This window comes from Entelurus aequoreus, linkage group LG26, assembly GCF_033978785.1.
Source record: "Entelurus aequoreus isolate RoL-2023_Sb linkage group LG26, RoL_Eaeq_v1.1, whole genome shotgun sequence".
Lineage (NCBI taxonomy): Eukaryota > Metazoa > Chordata > Actinopteri > Syngnathiformes > Syngnathidae > Entelurus > Entelurus aequoreus.
In genome coordinates this window covers 16,874,077-16,886,170 of record NC_084756.1, presented here as the reverse complement: position 1 = coordinate 16,886,170, position 12,094 = coordinate 16,874,077, and the positions used below count along the sequence as shown (strand labels likewise).

The window sequence follows — 12,094 nt, the reverse complement described above, 5'->3', positions numbered from 1 at the left end:
CACACTGTGGTTCCCCTGCAGGCCAGTAGTACTTGGCTTTTACATAGCAACCTCTGGTTCCGGTGTGGGAATATGAATAAAAATGTTGGTCCGTGTACCACTGTACCTTCCGTTCATTCTATTTCCAATTCTGAAAGGCAAATCAAAAAACAAAATTAGGGCCGTTTTTCGATTTTTTACTATAAATGGCAGATTTTAAAATAAACAAAAAATGGTTGATTTTCATTCAAATATTGCCATAAATTTTTATTTTGTGCTGTTTTCCTTTTATGGATTTTTTTTCCAGATAAACACAAAAATCCAATTCATGTTTATCCAAATGCTAAAATGCATGGTTATCTGTGATGACAAATTGAACCGGAAGTAGTATTTTAGCTTTTCCTTTGCGTTTAGCATGTTTTTAGCACAATGGTAACATATTTGTTCAACAGGAGTCCTATTGTAGTTTTTTTTTCAAAAGTGTCATTAAATAGTTGTATAACTTTGGTTTTGAGAAATTAAAATAGAAAAAATGGCCCGAAATTAGTTTTTTTATTTGCATTTAAGTATCCCAAAAAGAGGACATATGCGTGCCAAGGCGGGGACTAGGTGAAAATTTGCCAATGATACTCGAACTTGCTTTATAAATAATAATTTAAATTAAGCATTTTTCTCCTCTGTTGACAGCAGTGTTGGCGCTAGGAATTTTCCATCAAGTAATAAAAATGGGGTACCACAGTAAAATTTTGGGGTCCCACTTTTTTGTAAGCGTTTTGAAAACAAATGATAAATGGATGCATTATTCTGTTATATCTCAGATTCTATATTGTGTTTTGGAAAAAGGTTGTCATAAACGTTACTTCATTCATTAAAAAAATAAATAAAAAAAGTATAAAATGGATGGATTGATGGAAAAACTCATTTTAAAAAGTATGTTTTTGGGGTGGAGGAGTCTGATCGGGTGCTAGTTAGCTTGAAGCTAACAGCTAGCCTGTCTCCATCCTGGAACAATGTGGATCCAGCGGGAGATAAAAGTGAAGTTTCCATGGACTCAAAGACTAAAACAAGACATTTACTGGAAACTTGGCACAGGATGAAGTTAAAAAGGTTGACTTTACACTCACCTTATTGTTTACCATCAAGTCTTTCTTTTGACAGCACCTCACGCTAAACTTGTCCCAGTGCAAACAGAGGAAGTGTTTGTCATTGACAAAACTGTCGGCCAATCAACATTTACGACCAATAAAAACGCAATACACGGGGACGGAAATGTGACCTGGCAAATATAAACAAAAAAAACACTGGCTTAAAGCAATAATCGAGACAATAAAACAAGCAAGCCGGGCGGTAGGTAAAAGAAAAAAAGTCCTTTCTGATTTCAATGCTTAAAAAGACACAAAAAGTGCGGTAACACCAATACTGCTTGACAGTATAACAAAATAAGTCACACTTATATTCTGTAACTGTGTGGAATGCTAAAACACCCTTTGCTGCGTTTACAATGTCTTCTCCTTTTCCAGGTCGCACAAAGTACTTGTCAATTTAGCAGATGAGCTCTCGCCCTACACAGCTGTTTTGTACTTTGTAGTGTCGATATGGGCTTGTAGATCTTTATTTGCCACAGATACATACGTTCCTGCTTTGCACACAGTGCATTCTGCTTCCCATGTATCACGGCCAGGACCAAAACACGAATACTTTTCCCGCAAATCATCTGTGAAGTTGCATTTACGTTTCGGCATTTCTTGTTTTCATATCTGTCTCTCCACTCACTAGCTCTCTGTCTCTGCCCCTCCCTCACAATTGTTTCTGTGTGCGCATGTAACAGGTACTTTGAGTTGAGTTGAGTTTGAGTTTATTTCGAACATGCAAGCATACAACATGATACATCACAATTTCCAGTTTCTCTTTTCAACATGTTCGAAAAGGAGTAGGAAGAAGCAGAGCTTATTTAATCCTACCCCTTTTCTTTTACATAACAGTTGCTAAACTTTTTTGTTCACTTCCTGTTCTCAATTTATTCACAATGTACTAAGTAATCACAATAAAAATAAATAGATAAATAATAATTGGTGAAGTAAGTTACATTTCATATGATGAGATAAGTAAGATTATTTTGAGAGTGAAAGAATGGATGAATTAAATACATTCAGAATGTATATCATGGTTCTTCTTCTTTGTACTTTGTAAACACTTTAAGTTTAAAGAGTTTCTTGAAGTGGATCACATTAGTACATTGTTTGATTGCTTTGCTTAATCCATTCCATAATTAAGTGTTGTACGTGCGTACAAATGTTTTAAATTACATTTTTCTCTAAGATTATATTTCTCCTCTTTTGTTGAGAAGAATTGTTGTATATTCTTGGGTAGCAGGTTATAGTTTGCTTTGTGTATAATTTTAGCTGTTTGCAAATTCACTATGTTGTGGAATTTCAGTATCTTTGATTCAATAAATAAAGGATTTGTATGTTCTCTATATCAAACATTATGTATTATTTTAACTGATCTTTTTTGTAACACCGTTAATGAATGAAGTGCACATTTGTAGTTATTTCCCCATATTTCTACACAGTAACTCAGATATGGTAACACTAGCGAGCAGTAGAGAATATGAAGTGATTTTTTGTCTAGAACATGTTTTGCTTTATTCATTATTGACGTGTTTCTTGCTACTTTATGTTGTATATTTTTTACGTGAGATTTCCAGTTCAATTTATCATCAATCATTATACCTAGAAATTTGGTTTCATTTACTCTTTCAATTTCTTTTCCGTCTATTTGTATTTGTGTTTGACTTTCTCTTGTACTGTTACCAAATAGCAATATTTTAGTTTTACTGAGATTCAAAGATAGTCTGTTTTTGTCAAACCATCTTTTTAATTTGTTAATTTCTTCTGTTATTATTTGTATTAACTTCTGTGTGTTCTCTCCTGAACAAAACGCTGTTGTATCATCCGCAAATAGTGCTAACTTTAAATGTTTTGTAACTTTACAAATGTCATTTATATAGAGATTGAATAATTTAGGTCCTAGTATTGATCCCTGAGGTACACCACAGGATATATTTAGCGTTGTAGACGTGTGTTCGCCTAGCTTCACGTATTGTTTCCTGTTCGTTAGATAACTTCTAATCCAGTTTAAGACTAACCCTCTGATGCCATATTGTTCTAGTTTTTTGATTAAAATATTGTGATTAATAGTGTCAAATGCTTTAGTTAGATCCATGAACACTGCTGCCGTACATTTTTTACTATCTATTGCATTGGTAATTTCTTCTGTAATTTCAATTAAATCCATTGAAGTTGAAACATTAGCTCTGTATCCATATTGGTTCTCTTCAAGTATTCTATTTTTATTTATAAAACTCTCTAATCTGTTATTGAACAGTTTTTCAATAATTTTAGAAAATTGTGGAAGTAAAGAAACAGGTCTATAATTTGTAAATTGATGTTTGTCTCCAGTCTTATAAATTGGTGCAACTTTAGCTATTTTCATTTTGTTTGGAAATGTACCTGTTTGAAATGATAGGTTACTAATATACATTAATGGTCCTGAGATCTCTTTTATAACCTTTTTTATCATTTCCATATCAATTCCGTTACAATCAGTTGATATTTACATTTTTTCACGATTGTAACTATTTCCTCCTGTGTCACATTACTGAGGAACATGGAGTTGGGATTTCGCTCTCTGGTATCATTATAGTCCTCGATTGAAACTGGGTCTGGAATCCTTTCTTCCAATTTTGGTCCAATATTTACAAAATAATTATTGAAGCTTTCAACTACTTCCTTTATGTTGTCATTTTTTTTAATTTTTTTTTTATAATGTCCTGCCCAGCTTCTCGGGCAAATCATATAGCAGATGTAGATGCCCATATCGGCTGTTCAGATTTACTTTACAAAAGAGAAGTGTAGGATACTTCTCTTGTTGCCCTACTTGTATTTTGACTTTATTAAATGTATTTATATTATCATTTGGTGCAGCCGGGCCGGAGCAGGAGGGGATAGAAAGAGAGAAAAAGGAAGACAGAGGGGGGAATTGTGGGGACAAGAGGGGGATTAGACAGAGAGACAAAAACAACAACAACAACAACAGAGCAACATCAGCAAATACGACATGTACAAATATGGTGGTAAAAGTAATAGCAAATAAGCAGTTAGCGAAAATTAAAAAATAAAAAAAATACAGAAATGACAATGAGCATTATTACACTAAAAATGGAGCAATATGAATACCAATAGAAATAGTGCCATTGATAATAAACATTACCAGTACTTTACCTTTATTATCAACAATACAATTGTTGTCATTTTTTTTATTTCCGTCTAAGAAGTATTGGGGGTAGTCCCTCTTTGTGCCATTTTTGATAATGCTATTAAGGATGCCCCATGTTGCTCTCATGTTATTTTTGTTCCTATCCAATAATTCACTGTAATATTCTTTTCTACATGATCGTAGTATGTCTGTTAACTTGTTTTTATACTTTTTGTACTTAATTTCTGCCTCTGTAGTTTTTTGTGCTATAAATTTCCTATATAGTGTATTCTTCTTCTTACAAGCATTTTTTAATCCTTTTGTCATCCATGGTTGATTATTCTTTCTCTGTTTATTACTGAGTTGTATCCATGGACAATGTTTGTCATAAAGTATTATGAACTTGTATAAGAAATGTTCATATGCTTCATCAACCTCTTTTTCATTGTACACATTGTCCCAATCTTGCTTGTGTAGCTCAATTTTGAAGGCAATCATCCTCTTCTCTGTGCACAGTCTTCGAAATGTCCTTTTGTCTTCGATGTTCTTCTTGTAGTTTCTTTCCATCATATATTGTAAAAACTGGCGGATGATCACTAATGTCGGTTATAAGTAGACCACTTGTAGTGTTATTATCAAAATCATTGGTAAAAATATTATCAATAAGCGTGGCACAGTGTCCTGTGATTCTGCTTGGCTTTGTGATTTTAGGATATAAACTGATGCTGTACATTGTATCAATGAAGTCATCAATAGACTTTTGCTTGTTAGGGTTCAATAAATCAATATTAAAGTCACCACATAAGAACATTATTCTTTGACCATAGTCCATGTATGTTGCTTTGATCCATTCTTCAAATGTTTCTATACTTGACTTAGGTGATCTATATATACAACTAATGAAAATGTTTTTGCTTTTTTCCTGACATATTTTAATGGTTATACATTCTAAGATATTATCTATAGCAAATGACATGTTTTTTACCACTTTGTAGTTCAGGTTCTTCATCACGTACACAGCTCCTCCTCCTCCATTTTTGTTGGTTCTGTTGATGTAGTTTAGTTCATATCCTTCCAGATCAAAATCTATTCCTTTTTTATCATCAAACCATGTTTCTGTGACAGCAATCACTTTGAAGGGTTCATTGATGTGTTCCAAAAAGTTCTTAATGTTGTTGTAATTTGCATACAAGCTTCTGCTATTAAAATGAATAATTGACAATTTGTTATCACATGTAATGTTGCTATTATATTGATCATCTGTATAATAAAAACAATTATTACGGATGTGGGAGAAAAAATTTGTATCTGGATCTATATCATTTTCCAAATCCTGGTTTTTGTGATCTTTGTTGCAGAAATGTTTTAGTTCCATATTTTCTTGTTCAACAATCTTTGATGTTGTTTCAATAATCTCTATAAGTGTAGGTGGATGCAATCCTGAATCTAGGTCCTCTTGTTTAGTCGTCCCTTGGAACATAGTGGTGTCGATGCTGGGTGCTTGTTTTCTGTCAGAGTCCATTATCATCGTTGTGGAAGCTGTTTAAACTTTAAAAATTGTCCAGGTCCTTGATGTCATGGACAACAATTACTCTTGCTTCTGGACCTCCATTCAGCTTGATGTAGATTTTACAGTTGGCGCTCCAAGTTCCCTGGATTTTTCCCTCCTTTCTCAAGTCGCGTGCTTTCTCGGCGATTCCAGCATTACGTTTTGTGAGATGCTCATTCATGTACACATTTGTTCCCTTCGGCTTCTTTCCCTGTCTCAGCAATGCCATTTTAGATTTTCTGTTTACGAGTTTCACAAGCACGACTGGAGTGGCGTTGTTGTTTCTTCCGTTCAGTGGGATGCATGTTTCGATGGTATTAATGTCAATTTCAATTTCCTTTGATTGCAGAAAGTTGACCTCTTGCTCTTCTGCTGAGACCATATCCATTTCATCAGGTTCACCTTCATTATTCACAGCTTTCGCATAGGATCTTGGTTTAATTCGGTGCCCTGTCACAATGATATCATTCATTCGTTTGTCCTGATCCATTTCATCTATGATATTCCTCAGCATGTTGTTGTCTTCTTGAAGGGTCTTCATTTGTTTGCTCATTTCAGTGGCTTCATTATTTCTTCTGTTGTTCTGAGATTGCAGATTTTCTATATTTTGCTGCAGACTTTTCACATCTTGTTTGTGTTCTGTTGTTACTTTTCTCAGATATTCTTTCATTTCTTCTTTCATTTCGTTAAGTTTTTGTAGTATCGCTTCTTGATTCCCATCGTGTCCTGTGTCCAACCTCAAATCTTGTTCCCAGTTGTGTTCTGTATCAGCTGACCCCGAACGTTTCGGGATTTCAATCTTTCCTTTACCTTTTCGCATCGCGGCAGTCGCTGACGTCAGGGCCTTTGTATCTTAACGGCAGTTGCTTCTTTGGCGACTTGCGGCACTTTAACTTGTTTTTTCCAACAATTTTGTATCTTGCGCCATTCTGCGACGTTGGGATCACTTTAAAACAGCTGTAAACTCGCCGTAGCTTTTGGTTGCTAGGCAACCGCTTTGAACTGCGGCAAGGCGCCTTTGGCTTGAGGCTAACGGCTCTTCCAACTCGCCTTATTTCAGCGTATCAGTGCCTCTTTACTGTCCAAAATCAGATCGAAGATGCCAGGGTACTCTCGGCTGTGATCGCAAATCAGTGGTCAAAATCTTCAGATTTAACAAAAAACTCCGGTAGCAGAAGCGGATAAAGAATAAGGCTCGAGCCTTATTCTTTTGCGTCCTTTCTCATTGACAGGAATACAAATAGACGGAAAGGAAATTGAAAGAGTAAATGAAACGAAGTGACTTTACTTTAGCTAGTATAGTAGAAGTTCTCAATATTGGGCTAATCAGAAGTCTAGATTACGACTCGGAGAGAGTAGGACAGACACAATTAAATGTTTTAAATGATACTGGTGTTATTTAAATATGTACAGTGCAACAAATAGTGGACAGACATTGATAGGAATGGCCATTCAAAACAAAAGAAAAAAAACAAAGGAATCTCAACAAACAATGTTGGTTTAGTTCATTGATTAAGAGTTCAGGTAATTCATACAAGGTATAGTATCAAATTAAAGTTCTTAAAGTTCATAGGAGTCATATGAGACTGATCGCAGTCCATATGCGCATTCACAGTTCATAAGGCCACACGGGTTGGGGTTGTGGATATGGCAGTTTGTAGTGAGAGTTCAGTTTATGGGCAGGGTGTGTAGTATAGGGCCGCAGAGTATGGTGCGAGGCAAGGGGTTCGGCTATAAGCCGCCTACCGGCCCGACCAGAGCAGGTGGAGTTCAGGGGTTGAGAGGTGGAGATCCTTGGGCACGGGCTCACGGCCTATCTACAGCTCGCCATCCAAGACTTAGGGACCTGGCCTACGTAAACACAGGACCGGAGTTCAATCAATGTGCGCACATAAACATCAACATTAAGTCATCTATCGTTCGACCTTCAATAAATAAGTTACACTTATTATAATTATTAGCAATAATACTGCTAACATTAATATTAAACAATATCACATGTATGTACAAAATAACAAACATGACAGTACACAGTGTTGTCACTATGACGGGTGTAACATGAACAATTAAACAATAGAAAATAACAGTGACATCACTATGACGGGTGTAACATTAACAATAACAGTGACGTCACTATGACGAGTGTAACAGTGTTCATTCATTGTCTTTACCGTAGCATAAAAAGTGCAAATGGCCTTAAAGCGCCACAACACTCAGTCACCATATGTAAGTACTCAAAATAAAGACTCGACATAAATATAGATTCAATGGGATCAGAAACATTGGAGGAAACGGGATTAAAAGCCGATGCTAACCGCCCATAGACAATACATGGGTACGGCTAGTAGCTACTATTAGCAAACAGATTCACTTACCAACTCGGCTTAATATCTTAACATCGACACACTCTCTCGTCACAACTCGGCCCTGATGGTCGGCACCTATAAGTTTAAAAATAGTTGTAATATGTTGGACGGTTGTTTTTACGATATGCAGGCAAACGACAACTTTAAAACATACCGTCTTCAGATGTCCCCAGGCTTAGCCACCGCACCGAGCAGCCATCTTGGGACGGTGGATCGATAGGCTACAGCGGGTCACGTGAGCGCGTGTGTTAAACTCGCGAGATTAAACGTGGAAAGGGCGCAGGTAATATGAGGGGATGCCATGAGAGGAAATATGGCTTATTTCCCACCCGTATTACACGCACGCCTCCACACTTTGTTTTGTTTAACCCCTTCTTAACTCTGGACGTACATTGAAAATACACGCAACCCTAACTCAAAATGCCGGACATTTGACGCATTTAAGAAACCCAACAGAAGAGGATATATCCGGGGAAAAGAGGACGTATGGTCAGCCTGCATTTAAAAATTGGAAATAGAATGAACGGAAATACACGGACCTTTTTTAAAATACTGCTTCCGGTTCAATTTGTCATCATACATAACCAAGCATTTTTGCATTTTGGATGAACATATATTCGATGTTTGTGTTTATTTGGAAAAATAAAAAAACATAAATGGAAAACAGCATAAAATAAACTTTTATGGCAATATTTTAATGAAAATCAATTCTTTTTTGTTTGTTTTAAAATCTGCCATTTATAACAAAAATCGAAACACTTTAGTTTTTTGGTTTGTTTCAGAATTGGAAAAAGAATGAACGGAAGGTACAAGGACCAGTTTTTGTGTTTCTTTTGACAATTGAATTTTTTTACATAAAGTATAAATATGAAATCACAGTTTTTAGATGTAGTTATTGCTCTTCAATATATATATAAAAAAATATTCCTTGTTTTTCAATGTTATTTTTTAGATATCAAAATTAAATGTAAATAATCGAGTCATTTTTCGGTTGTTTTTTTTCAAGTTCCATTCATCAAAAGAAAATGTATTGACAAAACATAAACCGACCTAAATAGGAGTGTCTTATCTTTGGTTTCTGTTCTAGCTTATTTCTTATCATCCTCTCATGTAGTGTTTGGAAAGTGGAGTTTGCATTTGTATTCATCTTGGCTCCCTCTGGTGGTCTTATTTGTAGTTTTCCCTCTTCTATACAGCGGTTATGAGTCCATGAGACACAAATGAGTTCTGTCAGTTTAAGAAAGTACTCCTATTTTCAACTCGCTTGTATAAAATACACCTGTCACACGTGCAAACCTCTACACCCACATGGGCAAGACCGAATAGTTTGACTGAGATTGTAGACCTGCGCAAGACTGGAATGGACTACAAGAAGAAACAGTCTGTAGTTTGACAATCTGACAAGAAAGTGTGTGTTTTATTTATTGACTGGCAACATTTCATTTGTTTTATATGTACAAAGCAGATATTGATGCTGTTTTGTGGCCATTTGTCATTAAATACTAGTTCAATGTCTAAATTGAACACGTGTAAAAATGATACGAGTTGAAGCAGCTATTCTGAGACGCTTTATTGACCTGCTAACAGCTAAGATGAGATTGTTGGCGATCTGAAGTTATTTACAAGTCATTTTATCCTCACCGGAAGCTCACATTGTGGTGAGAAGTTAGTCTTTCCATCATCTTATTTGGAGTTTAAAAAATAAGAATTTCAAGATCGGAATTCGAGATCGTTTGTTTCTTTAAAATCAAGATACATTTTATTTTGTTTCTTAAAAAAAAATACAAAACATTCTTAATAGAGAACTAGTACAATGAACAAGAAAGATAAAGCAACAAATTGAAAGAAAAAAAGCTTGTATTTCTTAACAAAAATCAAAGCAATTAAAGTAAGATTTTAGGTGGCGCCTGGGTGCAATGGCTTCACATGAACAGCAGGGGGCAGCAGCATGGACTGCAAGGTTTCCAAAGTAAAGCAAACCGGGAACATAGGCGGACCTTCTCACAGGTGAACATGAAAACATGAACACATGCTGGCAGATGTAGAAATGACCTTTTGTACAAATCACATACTTTTATTGTCTTAGTTTCCTGTCCACACAGGAAGTCAGAGCATTCATGTTGTATGAAGAGAAGAAAGGAGAACTCCAGAAGAAGAATAGTATTAGGAGATGAAGTTGCTGACAGGACGGATTTAAGCAGAAGCATGAGTGAACTTGTGGAGAGAAGAAGAAGAAGATAAAAGTGATGTCATAACAAGCACATGGAGGTCAAACCATTTATCCAGGACACCAAAAAAGAAGCAAAAACAAAACTTGAACAATGGACTTGATACCGTCTAGTCTTCCCCAGAAGGAGCTTCCTCCTCAGAGTCTCCTTCCTCCTCTTCATTGTCACCTTCTTCCTCCTCCTCTTCTTCCTCCTCCTCCTCCTTCTCCTTCTCCTCCTTCTCCTTTTCCTTCTCCTTCTCCTTTTCCTTCTCCTTCTTCTCCTTGCCATCAGCTTTCTTCGTCACCTTGGGGGTAGGAGAGCTTTTCTTCTTCTCAGTTTCCTCCTCCTCTTCTTCTTCTCCCAAAGGACTCTCAGGGTCGTTTTCTTCCTCCTCTTTAGGGGAACTCTTCTCCGCCACCTTGGTGCTGGTGTGACCTTTGCCCTTGCCTTTTGCTGGGCTGGGGTTCACTGCCAAGAACAGGAAGAAATCCTTTTGTCAGTCAGGCCTACAACTTTGTCGTGAGTGGCTGGGTCAAGGAAATTAGTATCAAGACTCCCCCGGATACATATGCATTGTTTTTGCTCGGGTAAGATTGCATATCATGATTTAACTTCAAGTCTACAGCCATGTTTCTTACCTTGTATGTTGCACGCGCGCCATTTACCAGTACGTGTGTTTCTTCCCGTCTTTATCAAAATATAACTGCAGGGCTCGAACTTAACTGCGGCAACCGCCCTCGTCTTTCGCTGTAAAGTCCAAAAAATTGACCATGCTGTGACCGCCCTTGGCTTTTTACTTGTTAATGGACGAGGGATGTAATAATATACAGTATTATGATCATTTGTGATAAAATTCCAGACTGTTAGTAACACCGTCTAATGCATTTTAGGCAACAGGAAGTCAGGCGCATGCGCACTAGCGTCGTTTGGCTTGATAATCATGGCGGACTAACGACACGGACCTTGCTCGGGAGATTTCCCCTCGGAGTAAACGGAGCCAAGCGCTTGGTTTAACGCCATTTTCCCTCTCTTCCCGCCTTGCGCTTAAGAGCGCATTGCTGTGTTTAGATGGAGACAGGTGTGGACAATATTGGAGACACTTGTCCCCACACTAAAAGTACACAGCGAAGGTGAAAACTATTTGATGTTTTGCAGCAGGCGATGTGTCGTGAACATTGTCACAACTTGTTTATAAAGTCTTTGCTTTATTTAACTGCAAACTGTATCAGTGTTTTAATAACATCAATACTAGCTAAAATGTTTTGTCATCTCATTGCACTAAACAAAGGCTGTGAGGTTTGTGTATTTGATGTGAGCAGCATCGCTTCGTTTTTTTTTGTTGTTGGCCAAACTATTGTACTAAAACACTAGGGAGGCGTTGGAGAAGACAAAAGCTTATTTATTAGACTCCATCTTCCTTAGCCAAACTCCTTTGTGTTTTATTTTGATATCAAAAAGTAAACGCCATGTTGTTTTTTTTACATTACTTGTTTTTTTTTCATGTCACAAAGCTATTACTTCAAAAAACATTCATGTGACATATCATTTTGTTAATGTTTTATTGTGTAGTTAATTCCTATACGACATATTTCTGCTCAAACTCTTTATGGATCTGTCCCAATACAGCATCTACATATACGTACATATAAATGTAAATAACTTAAAAAAATAAATAAAACCTCCCTCAATCAAAATGTAAAAATAGATATAAAAGGCGTTAGGTAATGACAAAA

At 36.4% G+C, this 12,094-nt stretch overlaps 1 protein-coding gene and 1 long non-coding RNA gene across 2 annotated transcripts in view; both read right to left on the bottom strand.

The window, feature by feature from the left end:
• Positions 1-7,179: 7,179 nt before the first annotated feature.
• LOC133643384 (uncharacterized) lies at positions 7,180-8,470 on the bottom strand. The gene is made up of 3 exons (XR_009824679.1): positions 8,306-8,470; positions 8,161-8,226; positions 7,180-7,636 (listed from the first exon to the last, which is right to left on the bottom strand). It is a non-coding gene; the product is annotated as an uncharacterized LOC133643384 (long non-coding RNA).
• A 1,413-nt stretch (positions 8,471-9,883) lies between these two features.
• nucks1a (nuclear casein kinase and cyclin-dependent kinase substrate 1a) overlaps positions 9,884-12,094 on the bottom strand; it is a 38,870-nt gene continuing 36,659 nt past the window's right edge. Inside the window, exon 8 of the mRNA XM_062037486.1 lies at positions 9,884-10,829. Within this exon, the coding sequence (XP_061893470.1) occupies positions 10,489-10,829 (341 nt within the window). The 3' untranslated portion in view covers positions 9,884-10,488. The remainder of the gene's footprint in view (positions 10,830-12,094) is intronic.